The sequence below is a fragment of the Coccinella septempunctata genome, chromosome 2 (genome assembly GCF_907165205.1).
Source record: "Coccinella septempunctata chromosome 2, icCocSept1.1, whole genome shotgun sequence".
Lineage (NCBI taxonomy): Eukaryota > Metazoa > Arthropoda > Insecta > Coleoptera > Coccinellidae > Coccinella > Coccinella septempunctata.
The window spans coordinates 52781615-52801559 of NC_058190.1; the positions used below are offsets into that span (position 1 = coordinate 52781615).

At 36.9% G+C, this 19945-nt stretch overlaps 2 protein-coding genes across 5 annotated transcripts; one reads left to right on the forward strand and one right to left on the reverse strand.

The window, feature by feature from the left end:
• Positions 1-339: 339 nt before the first annotated feature.
• LOC123307358 (mannosylglucosyl-3-phosphoglycerate phosphatase) lies at positions 340-15336 on the reverse strand. Of its 4 annotated transcripts, none has more exons than XM_044889636.1 (11): positions 14896-15336; positions 7272-7497; positions 5952-6038; positions 5629-5894; positions 3615-3912; positions 3452-3555; positions 2061-2220; positions 1038-1288; positions 768-895; positions 505-712; positions 340-445 (listed from the first exon to the last, which is right to left on the reverse strand). In XM_044889636.1, the coding sequence occupies exons 1-11, from the start codon at positions 15019-15021 to the stop codon at positions 356-358; spliced, it is 1944 nt and encodes a 647-aa protein (XP_044745571.1). In that variant the 5' UTR covers positions 15022-15336; the 3' UTR covers positions 340-355. The 4 variants fall into 4 exon arrangements, with proteins under 4 accessions (XP_044745571.1, XP_044745575.1, XP_044745574.1 ...); XM_044889640.1 differs by lacking the exon at positions 14896-15336 and adding an exon at positions 13963-14432; XM_044889639.1 differs by lacking the exon at positions 14896-15336 and adding an exon at positions 13558-13750.
• Positions 15337-15543: 207 nt separating this feature from the next.
• On the forward strand, positions 15544-16715 carry LOC123307359 (RNA transcription, translation and transport factor protein). Its single transcript, XM_044889641.1, has 5 exons — positions 15544-15704; positions 15764-15988; positions 16046-16141; positions 16193-16353; positions 16432-16715. Exons 1-5 carry the CDS (start codon positions 15644-15646, stop codon positions 16633-16635), a joined length of 747 nt encoding a protein of 248 aa, XP_044745576.1. The 5' UTR covers positions 15544-15643; the 3' UTR covers positions 16636-16715.
• The last annotated feature ends 3230 nt before the right edge of the window (positions 16716-19945 follow it).

The window sequence follows — 19945 nt, forward strand, 5'->3', positions numbered from 1 at the left end:
GACCTATTGAAGTCAGCAACTTAAAATTTATTAAGCTTGGTCGTGTTTAAAAAAAAACAAGATTTTTTAAATGGTGTTTAATTTGAGTATATTTAGGCAGCCGTTAAAGTAACAGTAAACAAATAATGGCTTTCTAGTTTTCATTTTAACAAAATAACATGTCAACAGCGGGTTTCGCAATACCCTTAAAGAGCTCCTTCCTAATTTTGTGAGGAAAAAGTAGAAAAAATATATATACGCAGGCAGCATGCTAACTTATCTAATATATCCGAATAAAAACTGAGAATACTGTGAAGATTTCCAAATCTAAAATGATGAGTAATATCGTTGTGGTAAGTCTTCTCTCCAATAACGTTTAATTTTGAATCGAATACTCCTCTGCTTCCTCTATGATCGCGCTGTTCTCTTCGATTCTCTGTCGCAAATGAATCAATTCTTGCCGTCTCTGGAACAGCACATGATAAGCACCGTATTTTCGCGTTTTTTTTTTTTTCAATAAAATACCTCTTCGCTGTTGATCACAATGATTCGTTGATCGATTTTCGGAATGAGCTGACAAGTCTCTTGCTCTAGATCGTCCAAGGACTGTCTCCTCGTCAGTCTGGAAGTGTGATTAGGTAAGGAGGTTGAGTTGACTTCAATCGTGCTGGATCTTCTGAGAGGCGAAGGACCATCGAGCTCGTTTCCGTCGAGGAGTTTGACCAAACTGTGTCTGGAAACGGATGATTGTATTTGAATGCTGAAAACGGTTATTGAACATCACTTACCTTCTGGATAAAGTCACCAAGGATTGCCTATGCTTTGAATGCCTCTTTGTCTTTCCCAACCTCATGTTTATGGCTTGGAAGTGATTCTGGATTGCCATACCTAGCTCTGGACATTCCCCTTCATCGACCTTTAAAATCAAAATTGTTTTGTAAAGTGTCATAAGTGTTTAGTGGCAACAGTGGTGTGTATGGTTGAGGAGATTCTTTATGGTTGGGAAATGGTAAGTACAACATGGTGGTTTGCTGGATAAGTTAATCTGGAATATTTACCAGAACTTCGGCTTTTTCGAACATCGTGAAACCGTCCCTGCCATTGTGGAGGTAGCTCTTGGTGGCTAGCCTATACTCTTGCTCCAATTTGAGGTACTCGTCCCCTATCCTGACGAAGGTGGGATCCACCCGCTGTCCGACGGGTTTGCGGGGGTCGAACGCGAAGCTTATCCCAGCCACTTGGGGGAACCTACCCTCCAACTTTGGATACATGGATACTCCATTTTCCAAGGCCGCCAACAGTTCCTGGCCTAAAAATTGAAATGCTTATTGTTGTCAACATTCTCCCTCTGTAAAACGAACATGTTTTTAGTTGAGATTTAGACTGGGGATTAGGGTCCAAGTTGGGTTTTTGGGACGGTAAAATGGAGGGTTTTGGGCATAACCTATTTCGTTTTTGTTGACGCTAGAGGCTACAAACAAAGAAATTCTTGAAGTTTTTGAAAAATGCCATTTCCAAGATGAAAATCTAAACGAAGGGAGATAAGCTTCCGAAATTGCCCGCAAGAGATTCAGCGTGTTCGAAAATCTATATTTCCATACCAAAATTTTAAATATCCGGCCCAGTTTAGGAGAAAATAATTTTTTTTATTTTTCAATTTTCATTTTCGAGTTGACTTCGAAAAGCTCTCTGGTGTGCAATTTCCTATTGAATCATCAACTGTTCGGTTTTCTAGAATGTTTAAAAAAACTTCAATGCACTCCATATAGGACAGTTATAGAATATCCTGATTTTTAGACAGAGTAGCAAATAGGTCAATTTTTACAATTTTCGGTGAAATGGTTCATTTTAATGAAATCTACCACCTATTAAAAAAATACTCGGCTATGAAAACACCCTGCTATGGTCTGGACGACTCACCTGTCAATTCTCAAATGCATGCAAACTATGGGGGTAAATCATGGTGATTTGATACAAAAAATAGGAATTATGCCAAATCAGGGCGAAGTAAAACTAGTTCAATGGTTCGACCAGGGTTTATGAGGCTTCAATTTTTTTTTTAAATCTTCCAAATTTCTCACCTGTTACTTTTAATACTACGATAGGATCCCTCATGGGAATGATGTTAGTCAGGTCTCTCATGGTGAAATCGCCAGCCGGATGCACTTGGTCTGACCTGAAGGTGCCAGAATTCAGGATAACCAAATCAGCACCTGTTGCGGCTAAGACGACGTCGCAAACCTGCAAAAATCAGAAAACTGCACCTATTTATCGGATATCGTATCATTTATACATGATCACCACTCATAATTTGAAGTTAAATATATCAGAGACAAAGCCATATACAAACATTTCATTTTACGTTTTTTATGAAGAATATCACCCTGTAGAATTCATTCATTCATTCATTGCTTCATACCGTTACCGAGAATAAATCTACAAAAAGACTCAAAAACAAAACTATCGGTGGGATCAAACTTATAATTTCTTAGGTTTAATTGCGACTTGTGTGCCCTCCTGTGACTGAAGAGACCCAACCGTGACCTACAGATTCTTCCACACTCCTGGCATTGGTAGTCCCAAACAGATCTGGCCGCCGATGTATTCTTCTCGAGTCTCCATTATAACTGTGGACCAGAGACCTCCACTGTGATCTGCCTAACGCTAGTTGTCCCCAGTTATGATTGGCATCAACTGATTTTAGTGATTGATGCAGCATATCTTTAAACCGCTTATACTGTCCTCCTGGTTTTAGAGCTCCCTCTGTGAATTCGCCATACAGAACTATTTTGACAAGTCTTGTGTCTTGGATCCTCAGAATGTGGCCGCTCCACCTGAGTCTGGCTTTCGTTACTTGAGTCTCAATTGAACAACTCGCGCGTTGCAAGACTTCTACAGTCGAAACTTTGTGGAACCATCTGATGTGCATTATTTGTCTAAGATGAACGTTGTTGCATTTGTTCAAGCCGTTTAATATGTCGCCTGTAGGGCGTCCAGCTTTCGCTTCCGTAAAGAAGCGTTGGGAGGACGACTGCTTTGTAAACAGCTGTCTTGGTCTTCAGATTTTGGTCGTGATTTCGAAACACTCTGACCTTTAGCTTCCAGAATGCCCGTGATGCCGAATTGGTTGTGTATTTCCGTGTCCAGGTGAGCCCTAGCATTTATGAAGCTTCCCAAGTATTTGGACTGCATATTGAGGTTCAGTGATAAACTTTGTACGGGCTTCTGCTCTGAGGCGCTTCAGGTTAAACAGGCCTCCATCAAATCTGAATCTTATTCCAACACCTCTTACAGGCATACTCATGTCAGCTATGGCGAAAATATTGAACAGTAGAGGCGCTTATACGCAGCCTTGTTTTATTCCAGAGTTGGCTAAGAAATGGTCGGTTGTAGAGCCATTATGCTGTATTATAGCGGTGTTATTGGCATCTTCATACCCTGTAGAATAAATTAAAATTCAGAAACAACTTACCCAATTTCCCAGGTTGGACTCCGAAGTCCGAATGGCGGTAAATCTCCCATCCAGCGGTACAGGAAAACATCCCAGAACATCGTTCATCTTGCTCTCGATCACACCTGTCGAGGAAAGAGGGTTGAACGTCCAGATTTCACCGCCCAACTTACCGGAAACTTACTCGTATACTTCTCCACGATCTCCTTGAGTACTGGATCTTCTGGAAAGGCTGAAGTGACCTGCACCTCTTCGATGACCACCTCCGGCCGTCCGGAAGAGGTCTTCTCGAAATTGACGGAGATCTTGCTGAAGTTCCTGAAGTCCGTGCCGCTCTTGATTATGTATTTTCCGTTCACGTGGAGCACCTCGAACACGTGGTCGTGACCTCCCAGGATCAAATCTATCTGGTCGCAGTTTTCAGCGAGTTTGATGTCGTTTGGTGTTCGCATGTGGGTGAGGGCTATTATGTAGTCGCAGCCCTGGAAAAAAAGGCTCATGTTAATACACTCCTCGAAAAAGCAGATTAAACTGCATGAAACGTTCGCCAATCAGACACATAGAGACAAAAAAAATATTTTCTCGTAATCAGTGTCCGATATTTGAAAATTTGGTATGTAAATATAGGTTTGAGAACACACTGAATCTACTGCGAGCAATTCCGAAAGCCTATCTCCCTTCGTTTAGATTTTCATCTTGGAAATGGCATTTTTCAAAAATTGCAAATTTCAATCTGCGATATCTCCTGTTTTATTCGTCTGATCAAATTGGGTTTTCCGGTTATATAATCAGCATTGCCTAGGCTTCCACCCTAGCTCAAAAACTCGATTTCGAAAATCTCGATTTTTTGGGTCAAAAATGAGCAAGGGGTTAGACCCCCCTAAAATGACCTATTTGCTACTCTGTCTGAAAATCAGGATGTTCTATTACTGTCCTAGGATATGGAGTGCATAGAAGTCGTTTTGTAGATTCGAGAAAACCAAACAGTTGATGATTCAATAGAAAATTGCACTCCAGAGAGCTCTCCGAAGTCAACTCGAAAATGAAAAGTGGAAAAACAAAAAAAATTATTTTCTCCTAAACAGGGCCAGATTTTTGAAATGATGGTATGAAAATATAGGTTTTCGAACACGCTGAATCTATTGCGGGCAATTCCGAAAGCCTATCTCCCTTTGTTTAGATTTTCATCTCCAAAATGGCATTTTTCAAATATTGCAAATTTCAATCTGTGATATCTCCTGTTTTTTTCATCTGATCCAATTGGGATTTCCAGTTATACAATCAGCGTTGCCTAGGCTTCCACCCTAGCTCAAGAACTCGATTTCGAAAATCTCGATTTTTAGGGTCAAAAATGGTTAGACCCCCCTAAAATGACTTATCTGCTACTCTGTCTGAAAATCAGGATGTTCTCTTACTGTCTTAGGATATGGAGTGCATAAAATTTGTTTTGAAGATTCAAGAATACCGAACAGTTGATGTTTCAATAAAGAATTGCACTCCAGAGAGCTCTTCGAAGTTAACTCGAAAATGAAAAGTGGAAAAACAAAAAAAATAATTTTCTCCTAAACTGGGCCAGATATTCGAAATTTCGGTATGAAAATAAAGGTTTTCGCATACGCTGAATCTACTGCGAGCAATTTCGAAAGCCTATCTCCGTTCGTTCAGATTTTCATCTTGGAAATGGCATTTTTCAAAAATTGCAAATTTCACTTGAGAATTTGTCAAGACTGAACGGTTGTGTCGAAATGGATCAAATTATCAGATTTATTACAAGAAGAGTTGTTCTTGCAGACTATGTATCACGTTCAAATATACGATAATTTTCCTGTAAGATGAATCACTCTAAAGATGACCTTCGAAAAATTCTCAAAAAGTGCAATTCAGTTAAAACTTGTTCAAGACCGAACGGTTGTGCCGAAATGGATGAAGTTCTCAGATTTATCAATAGAAGAGTTGATCTTTCAGAATATGTATCACGTTCGGATATACGATAATTTTTCTGGAAAATACGCGACTCGAAATTTGACTTTCGAAAAATTTCACTGACGGAAGAAATTATCAAGAAGTACCTTTATTACATACAACACACAGAAAAGAGAATAGAGAATTTAATTTCCGAAGATTAGTTCTGCTGGTTCACCGTTCATTTTCATTCTAATATTTTTGGTGAAACTTTAAACCTCAGACATGCAACTCACCTCTTCTTTGAGTTGGTTCGCCAACTTTTGGCCGGCTTCGCAAAAATCGAAGAAAGTGGTCTCGTCGGGATTTATGGTTGCCAACGTTTCCAACCATTCTTTCTCCACCAGGCCTATGAGACCTATCTGGTGGCCAGCCCAGTGTACCACGTGGGTTATCCGTCCTTCTCCCAGTGGTCTTCCGGTTTCGTTGTCTAGCACGTTAGACATCAGCCAGGGAAACTTGCACTTGGGCACCCACTGGGACAGAACCTGAAGACCGTGATCTGAAATGGAGAAAAATCAGAATCTCCCTTTCCTAATTATATCTGGAGCGAACCTACCAAAGTCATGGTTTCCCAGCACTGCGCAGTGTGTTCCAATCTCGTTGAGCACTGGTACCATTTGCTCTCCTTTCGTGAACGTACTCACTGAAAGATGTTTAATACTTAAGATTTACCGGTGTCGAATCTGGGGATTTTGAGGGCCATTCGTCGGATCGTCCTTTGACGATTGTTCAATGGAGGAGTTCCCTACATGTTGGCCAACCTAGAAAAAGGTCTAAAAGGTCTACCAACGGGAAATGATTGCTTCCTAACGAAACCTACCTCATTCTTTTTCTACAAGCGTGCGCGTTCAACCTTTTTCCCGCACGCATTCCAAGTTGCAAAGAGTCACTTTCCTAAAGAGTGCGGGAAAAACGCCTGCTATTTCTTTCCCGCACGCATTTGCGTGCGGGAATGGATTAGCAGGGGTTTTTCCCGCACGCAAATATTATAGAGTAAATTAAATTCTATCATGTTTCTATGCATAGAACGTCAACGATGAGAAACCCATAGTAATGACATGCAGAATTACGTCTGTCATTATACATGAATTAATCAAATGAGATATGATCTGTTTCGTGCAATTGATATATTTATATATTTCAAGCGCTTGTAGAAAAAATATTGTTCCTAACTCTTGCGGAAAGTGTCTTGCCCGCACTCAACTGCTTACCCGAACTCTGCTTCGCATCGTTCGGGCAACGGCAGTTTCGTGCGGGCAAGTATCACTTTCCGCACTTGATAGGAAAATAACTATTCCGCAATGATCAAATATAATCATGAAATTCTACCGAGCTTTCTAGAGTTTACTGTTAAAGAGAAAAAAAGATTTTCATAACCTCGATTGCTGATTGGTTGAAATTTATGTTGGTATTACTACTTCTTGTGACAATTGACATGTTTCGTTGGCAAATGTCAAGAAGGAAATAGTAATCTGTTAGGTTATGTGCAAAGTTTTGGTTATGTGCACAATCTTTGCTTGAACGCATTCTTGTTTTCTTGTATTTCGTAGGCTATACAGCACATTGACAATATTAATATTAATATTATATATATATATCAGTAAAAATGAAATTTGCCAATGAAATATGTCAATTGTCACAAGAAGTAGTAATACCAACATAAATTTCGACCAATCAGCAATCGAGGTTATGAAAATCTTTTTTTCTCTTTAACAGTAAACTCTAGAAAGCTCGGTAGAATTTCATAAATATATTTGATCATTGCGGAAAGAATGAAGTAGGTTTCGTTAGAAAGCAATCATTTCCCGTTGGTAGACCTTTTAGACCTTTTTCTAGGTTGCGCAACATGTAGGGAACTCCTCCATTAGATACTTACGCATGCTGGGTGAGAAGGCATCACCACTGAATAATACGAGGGGGTTGAGATGTTGGAAGTTCTTGATAGCTGTACAAAACCTAGCAGCTCCGCCTACGGGTTCAGGTGACTGCCTCGCCTCCACGTTGTATACATCGTTGTAGTGCAAAATTATCAGTTTTTCTCCCATATTTCCCGCGATTGTGTTCACAGCCCTTCTGCCCGCTGCTCGTACTTCGAGGGAAGCCTGAAAAGACGGTATTTCGTGGTTTATTTCAATGAAACATCTTGGGGTACAAGCTAAATCCCAATGTTCTGCCTAGTTTTAGCCTTGGTACTACTTGTCCATGTCTTAGACACGTAGGTAGTAAAAACAAACACTCATATTTAGTAACAATAAATTTATTCATTGTTGAAAAATCCAAGTTGCTATCTCAATTTCAAATTTGTTTTCTGAGATCGAAACAAAGATGATCGAAATGTTGATGTGGATAATTTCCATGATTAAAACGTTGAACCAATTCCCAGTACGCGATGTTTATCTTGGGAATTTCCAAAGATTTGAACATCAAGAAGCAAAGATCGTATTTTCGAACTATGCACGAGGTGCATTTCCATGAGTTGACGTGAAATATATCATTCATCAGAAGCGTTTAAAGTACTTGTTTACGAGAATTTGTGAGGAGAATCCAATCGATGTGTTTTTGTTGATGGAGACTTTCTGTCTACTTTATTATTATCGCTTATTTTCATGGGGGATGCTGTGCATATCATTTAATTTTGATTTATTGTATCCTCAATCTCTGAAATGAACGGTATAAAATGGTTTTATGGAGAAGGTTTTTTGCGTAACAACTTCTATAGAGGTGGCTTTTCCTATCCAATTATATGAGAACACCACCAAAAATTTCTTTCTATGTCTTCACGCTTCCAGAGAATATTTTTGCTCAATTTCATTTCCGTCAGTTTTTTAAGAAAAAAGTCGATAATTGCTTTTCAGGTGTCATCTTTATGGGGCTCTATCTAAGCATGGACTGCTTGAAAAAATATACAAGGTGGGTCTTTCACTCGTACAAATATTTTAACAGTAGATTCTTGAGGTCAAAAGAAACTTTTTGCCATACCGTTTTTTCCGATTCGGATCTGATAAAAAGAGATAGCGATAGCCATTTTAAGTTTTCATAATGAGGTGTTCCACCCCTGGAAAAACCAAATTTCCTTTCAGAATAACTATGACACTACACATCTGTGGATCTTTTAAACAGGGTTGCATTCAGGCAAAGTATCCAATTTTCCGAATATCACAGATATTTTTTATTTTTGAACGTCAAATTATTCGAAAACGACGCATTACACGAGAAAATATGAAGAATACATTTATTTTACAAAACGTCCAAATATTCATTAGATAGCCTCCAACTTAGTTCCAAGAGTTGGGATATTTGAGTTTTTGCTCTTTTTATGGTACTTAATGGTCATAATGAGAAAACTGGAAGACGTGGGTGATATCTTGTGTTCCAAAATGATTCATCAAATAAATGAAAAACCATATTCCGAAATTCATTTCATTTGGTACAACCGTTTGTGAGATAGAACTAAAAATATCATTTTTTATGGTTTTTCAACAGCCTGTATCTTTTAAACCGAGCCGATTCGGAAAAAATGGTACAGGTAAAAAGTGTTTATTTTGACCTCAAGAATCTACTGTTAGATTTTTAGTACGAGTCAAAGACCCACATTATTTTTTGAATCATTCCTCCCATTCTTTCGTAACTGTTCATTTACACCCTGTTTACTTCTACTCTCATGAGTTCAGCTTCATCAATTTTCGACCCTCAAAACGAGCTGAATCGTTTTCGAGTTCCTGTTTTTTACATCACAACAAAGAAAAACACATAAATATCCGATTTATCAATGACTTCATCTTGACCACCCGTCGATAATGTTGATTTTGGCTGTAGTATACACTCGAATTTCGATACAGGATATCACGTGCTCTAATTATCCGACGCTATTTAATTGGTACGAAGGTCGTTTCGATAAGGGCCAATTGGTCATCATTCTTCCTATCGAATTTCGATTTTGGCGAATTAAATGCGATGCGGACGATCAATACGATGCCGACATCGCTTATCTGCCGTGGAATTTTGTGACTTTATGTCACGTAACTCCTCCAGTTTGGTGGAATCGATCTTTAATCGATTGAAAAAATTTCTTTCTCAGAACGTGAGAAGAATAGGGAAGCACAAAATTGGAATATCACAGACATTAAGGCGAATTGATAAAGTTATCGTTTGGTCAGTTTCTAAGAACAATAAGAGTATCAGAGATTACTTTCTGGAAACAGATAGTCGAGAAAAAGTAATATTTTTCCAAGATTCCCTTGACAAATGCAATTTTTTGGATGATTCGAAGAGTAGATCATCAGTGGGAGAAACCATAGAATTCAAATATCGATAAATGATTTCCGAACAATTTAATTGTTCAATTTGAGAACTTTTTATGAGTTATATCAAAATTAATAATAGAAATTCTGCTCGATATTTATTCAAATTGAGTGTAACATGAATTACACGATTTTATGGATGTCATAGATGTGTCAGTTAAAAAATGAAATTCTATGAACTGAAAATAAAATTTCACCGAAATGGTGACATATGTCGACCTATATATTATATATTTTTTTTTGAAAGCTATGTTTCTTTGTAAAACATGAGATCAAAAAATATGCCATAACAATTCAAATTAGGCCGATACTTTCACCTTAGAATAAATTTTATTCAATGTATAAGTATCTATCTAATAATTTCCTGAAAGAATACCTTGTTTCTGTGCTTTCAGATGAAATTATTTGACGAATTACAATTCTATGAAAGCACGGTGTACCTACTACTTTTCACTGATTAATGTAAAATAAGACACCGCATTGTAGAAATTGTTATAATTTCAACTAGAAAGCAAATATTTCGTGAAAATCACATAAAGAATAACCACACATCAAAAATTTAAAAAATTCAATCAGTTTCAATGACAGATTTATTCGATGAATAACTATCTGAAAGTGGAAAGACAGCATTTTTACTTATTCAAGGAATAAGACTCATCTATCGAATAAATTTATTTATTCGCACGTGAAAGTACCGGTCCTTAGAGAAGATATTTTTTTCTACCCTTAGTACAAGACATGAAAAAAGTTGTTTTATTCCCGGTGAAAAAGTGCCTATAGAAATTTTTGATCGTTTTTAGATATTTTCCAAAACGAAAAATTTATGGCATATTCTCGAAATAGACAAAATATCAAGATTTGTTTATATCTTCAAGAGAAATGAAGATATCGTGAAACGGTTTCCACTGATGGACTTTTCACGAAAATCTAGCCCAGGATTACTCTCAACGTCTAGAAGTATCAGAAACAGCCGAAAACAAGCAATCTGGGATACCCTGTATAAACAAGTTTCAATCCAATAAAAAATATTTGAACCTTTATCAGTCATGCTGAGTGTATTCACCAGATGGGCTCAAATATTCTCACTATGAATCACGGATGAAAACAATGATCTATAATAAATATTTATTTTTCATCATCGATAAAATCGTAAATTTTGATAACCGATTGATCGAATACTTAAAAGTGGTAAAATCGTCGAAATGTTCGAAAGAACAGATGCCTATAACATTACAACCAAATGCGCTAATGGATAAACTCAAGAATCAGAAGATACAGTGAAAAAATTTATGCATATTTTTCCTTTTCGTTTTCATTTAGTAGAGCATTAAAAATATGAAAAATTATTCAAACTTTTTCTGATTTGATAAATATAGAAGAGGATAAGTGACTATCCTACCAAAAAAACGTTTTCTTTTCGAAGAGTTTTTCCTGAACAAACTGAATTTCACTTTTAAAGGCTAATTATGAAAGAATTGAGATTTTATTGAATATGAAGGAAAATAATCAACAAAAAAACTTACCTCGAGTACAATCGAGCAAATTTCGAAGTTCAACATGGTCGATTTTCAAGAAAAAAAAAGAATTAAAAAAAGTATTTTCGAAAGAGAATAACGAAGTAGGTACTTGGGAAAGAAATTACATATTCCCAGTCGGAGAATAAGACAAGAGCACGCTGCTGCTCAAAAAATTCGAAATTTTTAGAGCAATCCCTCTATTCTACTCAAGATTTATCGATTTTCACTCGTTTCCCCAACACTCTTGTGGTCATGCGCACCATCGAGGGTCAACAATCTATAGCCGATGACCCAGGATTGGGCGATCAAAATTCGAAAGAATCAAAATATGGAATTTATCATGAATACTTGTTGTATTCACGTTTCGAATGAAAGAGTACCCGATAATTTCTCGATAAATCCCAGTAGGCTCGATAATTCGTCGATAAGATACTAGGTGTACGATGATTTATGTGACAAAATGACCGAGGCATTGTTGACAACGAAAATATGGGAATGGGACAGCGAAAATCTGATTTTCCGATGAATTGACAATACTATTTTGGTATTCTGAAATGAAAAATCTATAGAGGGTGATTTTTTCTTAATCTCGTATACGGCAGATACACACTGCACGACAATAATTCCGGACAAGAATATAGTTCGTCCCATTTTGATATAATATTTTAACAGTAGATTTTTGAGGTCAAAAGAAACACTTTTTTCTTTTACCATTTTTTCCGAATCGGTTCGGTTGGAAAGATACAGGCTGTTGAAAAACCATAAAAAAATGTTATTTTTAGTTGTATCTCACAAACGGTTTCATCGAATGAAATGAATTTCGGAATATAATTTTCCATTTATTTGATGAATCTTTTTGGAACACAAGATATCACCAACGTCTTCCAGTTTTCTCATTATGACCATTACGTACCATAAAAATACCAAAAATTCAAAGAACCCAACTCTTGAAACTAAGTTGGACATTGTCTAATGAATAATTGAACGTTTTATGAAATAACAGTGTTCTTCATATTTTTCTGTATAATGCGCCATTTTCAAGTAATTTGATGTTCAAAAATAAAAAGTGTCTGTGAAATTTAAAATATTGGTTTACTTTGACTGAATACAACTCTGTTTAAAAGATCCACAGATGTGTAGTGTCACAGAATTAGATAGTTATTCTAAAGGTAACTTTGTTTTTTCCAGGGGTGGCACAGCACATTATGAAAACTTAAAAGGTCTATATCTTTTTATCAGGGCTGAATCGGAAAAAATGGTAGAGGAAAAAAGTGTTTCTTTTGACCTCAAGAATCTACTGTTAAGATATTTGTACGAGTCAAAGGTTCACCCTGCATAGAAAGAAACAGAAGCTACCTTTTACCCTCATCTTTACAACAAAATTTTTGTTCCCTGAGAAATTATTCTATTTATTAGGCTGAAGAAAACAAAAATATCTAGATTTTAATTTCGAGTATCTTAAAAAAAAAACGGAATGTTTCGAAAAATTACGGGATTGAGGTCAAGGTTAGTTTGAAAAACAATCTGAACCGATTTATAGGGCGATATTATTCATATGAAGTACAAATTGGTCGAAATTTGTTGACTTCAGATGAATTCTTCAGGTTTTTATGGAAATTTAACCGGAAATGATTTTCCACAAGGTGCTTATACAGGGTATTTCCAAACTCTGAAGTGTGATTTTTTTGGATAAAATTAAGGGAGTGCTTTTGTTTGAAACACCTTAGTCCAAGTTACAGCCCTTCGAATTTAGGGCAAAATAATCAACTTTATTTGATATCTCTGCGAAAAGAGTATTTGAAAGAATCGTTGAGTTTAAGAAATAAGTAATGTTAGCAAAATGGCAGTTTACAATGCTATTTTTACACAAGATAATAATAGTATGACAAGAGGGTGGAAAAAACAATCCCCCTATTTATTGTCTTGACTTTTTTTCATGGAATTGTTCCTTTGATCACAAAAAGACACTCCACATTAAATCACAGTTTGGAAAGGACAAAAGTCAAGCTACAAAACGCGCCTCAAAATTTTTGGATTAATTTAGAAACATCCCGTATAGTTCGGGTATAACCGCGCATAACCTTCAGTATAAAATCCCTATCACATCCCACACTGGGCTTTATCAACGTTCATTGATTAATTTGTGAATTCTAAATCACAAAAGGTCACACCAAAATTCGATACAACTATAATTTCATTGATAAGAATAATATTCGATATTTCCTGATTGACCTTCCCTCAAAATTAGATAAAGAATATATTACCTCATTACAGATCCACCTTTGTCAGTTTCTGCTCGTATAAAACCGTCTTTAAAATCACATAAAATTCATCATCAACTCACCTTGATACTCTTGAACCCAATTGAAACGTACTTATTGAAAAAATTGGATCAGCGACAGGTACAAAATGATCAGTGCAGCCAGAATCTGTTTGAAACTACATATTTCATTTCATAAAAGTAATGTGTCCTTCGGCGAAAAAGATTGTATAAGAAAAAGAAACCATTGGACGAATGCATGATTTAGTTTTAGGACTACAATTTCAATTGGCCAACTATAAAAAGTGAGAGCGCCGAAGCAATTCGTATATTTCTTATTTAACCGACCTCTCTAAAAATAAACAAACAGGTACATTTCCCAGTCCAGGGTCTTTCACACCTAAACTGACAAGGTTCGAAAATTACATCATTTGTCGCTTAACGATAAAGGTGCCACTACTTGATAAAATTAGATGTGAAAAAACTCACCAACTTTCTTATCGACCTTATCAATTCACAAATAAACCAAGATGCATCGTTTGATACATTGTGTATACACAATCGGTGTGTTATCCTTTTGAAAAAATATGTACGGAGCTCTAATGTGTGGTTTAATGTGCAATGACAATGGTCTAATTACCGAAACTATTTCAAGATCGAAATGTGAAAGTTTGTGAGGTACCGGGGAAACCACTAAATGATGTTCGCCTTGTGAATTATTACAAATTCTGACGCCAATGAAAATAATAATTGAATCGACTTCAACCCCAGTTTATTATAACATGGAAATTTTTGTTCGCTCAGTGGTCCATTGAAGAAATATGGAAGGAATTAATTTCGATGATTCATTGACGCACACCTCGTATACATTGAACGAGGGGGATACTAATTGAAAAATTGCATCATGAACTCTTCTATTCGATTCAAACTGAACTACACATCACTGTTAGAAGTTGGTATAAAAATACGTTGAGTGCGATTCTTTATGGCCCCCAAAGAATTAAATTATGAACCACAGAAATATGTACTTCATTTACGCATCCCTTAAGTTATCACTTTTTATTTTCTTCAAATTAACCTGCAGGTATTCGCACAGCTCTCATCTTGGCATTAAAAGATGCGATATGTACTTAGATAATAATCCAAAGATAGGCATATGATAAATGATAAGGAATGAGGAAGGCTTCGCTTGAATGACCAACTTCAGATAACAGAGTAGAACTCTGTGACCAACTGACAACGACGAAGTCAGTTCATAGAACGATGGTTTTTGAGCAATTTTCGATGACTAGAAAATATACATAGAATAGTAATGATAGTTTTGATTCAGTAAACAGATGCCTTTTCCTTGACATTTTGATTAAAATAAACGTCGATATTATTTCGCCTACGGCACCTGAAAGTAGTTAAGTAACAGCTAACCTGCTTTAGCCATCCTACAACGCTGGTGACCTTACTGGTTACTTCTGCTGGAACTTCTATAGGATGTTCTTCGATCAAAGAACTCCATTTTGATCTCAGAGCAGCCTGCGCTGTGAAACTTGCCATTTCTGTTTTCTCACAATATCATTCGTTTTATCTTCCTGCAATCCAAACTTCCGTCTAATGCTTCTTACTCTACGAAAAGAACCACCATCATCAGAATCCCATCGTTGCTTTAATTCTGAAGAAACCTAGTCATTGCTGCATCTACAATACAAGAAAGTACTGTAAGGTATACTCGATAGAACACATGCCAATTTTTTTTTGTAGATTCACTTCGAAAATGTTATTGTTTATTTTTAAAAATTCACAATCGAAGTCACAATTTATTTATTATGACGTCAGTTTCTGTATTATCAATGAGGGTTGGTTACTTGGGGCAACATGTAATCAATGAATTTAGGGTGGCGAGTGCGTCAAAACGAACGTGCGCTTGCGCTCGAACTAGATGATTTCGCGAGCATTTATATTCATACATTATTCATGAAGTGACTAATTGAAGTTCGTGCAAATTTAAATTAAATGAAAATCACAAATACCTACGAAATTTTCTCTTGTATTTGGATTATCGATAATTCTTCCATATTTGGACACCCCTGCAGTTCATAGAACGCAATGTTGACTTAGGTTATGTTCAATTTGTCAGATTTCAGATTAGCAAAGTCGCAAACTTTGAATTTTCAATAATATGGCAAATAAATATTTGAAAGCTTTAGAATATCCTGGTGTAGATTCTATCAACATCAAAGGTACGATCTGTGGTGTTTGTCGTTTCTGAATGGCACCATTCAGTTAATTTTTTTTGCAGATGAAACAACTTTTAGGAGGATAGTTGTTTGGCTCGAAAGGAACAAAATTAAACAAGCTGGGTCTGAAACTGTTAACGCATTGAGCAACCTCAAATCTAATGAATGGAGAAAAGCATATGAAAAGTATCGGTTATTCCTAGGATGTCCTAATACACTTACCACAGATGAAGAATGTCTCAATTGGCTTGCTGGCTATGCAATTCATGAACAGTATAGTCAAAAGAGTATGTATTGTCAGATATGAAAACAAGTCTTCCATCACAAGTAATATATTTTTGCAGAGAATGTTTATAACAAACATGCTGTACAGGAGGATGTAAAACCATTGAAGAATGTTCCTAATGTCACTACAGAGAATCCGCTGGATAAATTGGATTGTAAGTAGTCAATATCAATATTTTCACCCATACTTTCATCAGAGATTTCAGTTCAAAGCAACGAATTTATGGAAGGAATTAATAAAATTGCCAAAATGTTGTATATCACTCCACACCCGGATCCTACTATTACACTGAAAGCTGTACGACACATTATCACAGAGAGGTTCACTAGTGTTGCTTTGCAAAATCCGGAAAAGTTCATAGTTAAGGTGAGAAAGGAAGATTTTTAAGTGATCTTAGATTGAGATTGCAGTATTATGTAGTTATCAATTTTCAATTCCTAATAGGGTACACCATTTCCACTCCATGATGCAGATCTTGGAATAGATTTGGGAGATCCTGTGTTGAAGCACGCAGCAAAAATATTAAGGATGTTGTACATTCAAGACTTGAGGAACCTTCAAACTAGAGCTAATGAATTAATTGTAAAGGCTCAGAATGTTACCGCTAATCCTAAAACGGACACAAAGTTGGGAAAAGTTGGTTTTTGAACTTATTCTGTATTTATATTAGATGTATTTATTTATTCCAGTCGAATAAAAATTTTCGAATAAATTTTGTTTTTTATTGTGAATTTATACAACAAACTGTCCTTCATGAATATTTTTCATTAGGAATTCCCGAATATTTGAAAAGTCACTTGCAGTAGAGGAAAACACTTTCACAGAATCCAAATACTTTATTGTTTCATGCACCAGCTACTTTGGATCTTTTGGACGTCCTTTTTTATATTTGGAAAAATGTTTCACGAAATCAGTTTCATAACGTAGATTCAAAATTCGTAAAAAAGTTCTAGATTCAAGGAAGCTGTACTAAGTTTGCTTGGAACCACAGACAGGATAAAGGTGATAAGTCCAAACTTGGAATCTGCAGAATAGTAAAGAAAGATTTCAGTTCGAGCAGACAGGTGGCTCTAGTGGAGGAATATCGAGTTGTTTGAGATTTACCTTTGAGCATTCAAGTATTCAAAGAGTTGATACTCATATTTGATATAGATTATAGATAATTTATACAGATATTTGACATCTACAGAGATTTTGCGTGATTTCGCGACGCAAAGTTTGGAGACGTTAATAGATTACAGAGTAAACCATAGATGAAGGTAATCCTATGGAGTAAACTTCTCTGAAAAGAGCACAAAGAAAAATGCGATCTGAGTCCGACCATCGAGAATTCCGCAAGGGGTGATTAAATCGATAGACGACGAATTTACTGGCATCGCCCAATCTGCCATTCTGGTTGATGATAAAATAACATCCTGCGAGTAAAAATACAAGATTAAAACAGATCGTCAGTTCGTTTTGCCAAATTTAACAGAAAAAAAAAATGCAATAATGCAATAATAAGGTCTACAAAATTTTCAACCGACCATAGAATCATTTATTACTTTTCATTGAAATATCGTTGGGTACGATCTATGTTTCAGGGGTACATCAAATCGAACTCTCCGCAAATTCCAAAAATTCCTCAATCGTATCCCTTATCTCCGTTTTCTCTTCTCCCATATCCGGTTCTTCCCCTCTGAAATATTGTGGCCTGCCTCGGAATGCCCATTTCGTAATAATACAATGAATATTTATCGCATGCCGGTATGCAGAAGGAGCCGAAAGTTAGTTTCGGGATAAATTATGCCCATGACTTGGAAACCAACACAAGCTGTTGTCGAGTTCATCAATATCTGGTAGGTGGCCAGAAATGGATGTGATAAACTACGGCGTCTTCGGCGGAGTTATCTGCATTGCAGAACGACTCCCATTACTCGGCTGTGCGACCTCTGCTATCTCTTCTTGGGGGAATTGAAATTGCCACTTTGTTACCGGGACACAATCCCGCGATAGTATCCTGGGACATTTGCGTTTCGCAGGTTACACGTTACAACTAACGAGCGAAAGTGACAGGTAGAAGGCAAAGGAAACACTTGCTGAGATGGAACAGATCCTGAAAGTTTGCCTTTTGGTTCGATGCCAACGTTAGTCATTGCGTTCTAGTTCTGTTTTCTTGTTCTAGTTTTATTGATTAATATTCTTAGTCAGAAGAGTCCACTCCTCACGAGGGATGTCAATTCACACACAAATTGCTTCCGAGTCAATTCTTGAGGTGAGGTTTTTTCCAGTTTTCCCTCAAAAATGCACACTGCAATTTTATCTCTTCTCCGGACAACATATATGACCATCACCATGGTCATATACTGCGCAAAAAAATTAACGCACATTATGGAAATCTCAAATTTATTCTACAACTGAAGGTGATAATTATTTTTATCAGAATTATGCATGCATATGTTATCCACTTTCAACGGTTTTCTTCAATACAGATGTTTTTTCCCAGCAGGAATGAAAAAAGATGATATTATCAGATTTTGAATGTATTGGCTCCATTCTAAAATCAGTTGTTCTCGATCAATTCTAGTGATCAATAGTTTTTCTTTCGTTTGATTTTCTACACTCGTTCGATATGCAACGCGAAACACGCAATTTTACCCAAGAGGAATGTGCCCAAGCGGTAGTTTTGCGAGAAGAAGAATTGCAGAAAGGTTTGGAGTTTCCCATCAAGTGTGTCCAGAATGTTGCAGCGATTCAGGGAGACAGGTATGAATGTCCGAAGACCAGGACTACTTGAGAGTTTCTTCGTTGAGACAACTGTTTGGAACCGCTCGCCTCCTTCAAATTCAGCTTGAGCAAACTCATGAGGTGCAAATTAGCACTCAGACAATAATAAATCGCCTCAGAGAATATGATTTAAGGCCTCGTGTCGCGGCAAGAGACCCAGCTCTTACCCCAGCCCATCGAAGGGCGCATTTGGATTTTGCGAGAGAGCATATCCATTGGAAAGAGGCCGATTGGGAAAGAGTTCTCTTCACAGATGAGTCTAGATTCTGCCTTTACCATTGTGATCGACGTTCCCTTGTATGCAGACGTCCACATGAAAGATATGCTCAGTGCAATTTCCTGAATACTACTGGTTTCGGGGGAGGATCGATTATGGTATGGGGTGGAATATCTTTGACTGCTCGCACAGACCTAGTGGTCCTTGATAATGGAGCTATGAATGCTGATAAGTATATAAGGAACATTCTTGAAGAGCATGTAGTGCCATTTGCCCCATACATTGGTGAAAATTTCATTTTTATGGACGATAATGCCAGACCCCATCGTGCGCGCATCGTTCAGGAGTACCTTGAAGAGGTTGAAGTCTCTCGAATGGAATGGCCAGCAAGAAGTCCAGATCTCAATCCGATTGAGCAGGTTTGGGACAACCTCAATAGAAGGCTGAGAAGTTCAGAAAATCATCCGGCTACTCTTAATGACTTAGGAATCCAACTCGGAGAAATCTGGGAAGGATTAGATCAGAACATTTTAAGATCACTCATTTTGAGTATGAACCGTCGTTGCCGAGCTATAATTAACGCAAGGGGTGGAAATACCAAGTATTAAATCACTTATCAGCATTTCAGTATTTTGAAAATTGTTCATTTCTCTTCTTTCACATAAGATTCGGTGAAATCCTGAATTTTTCTTCCATTTAATGTGTCTTGTTTTGTTAAAAACCTTCCCGAGAGAATATAAAAGATAAGTTATAAAGTCAATGTAGAGTTAGCTTTCATTAAAATTGAGATTTCCAGAATGTGCGTTAATTTTTTTGCGCAGTGTATATGTTGTTCTCTTATCAAAAATTGAAAATAATAAATATTCTAATCATCTGCCACCATGAAGACAGTTCACTCAGCCAACTTCAACTAGTTCAAATCAAAATTTCGCCCTCCCGCGATCGCCAGCGCGACTATTGGCAAAAACATGAACT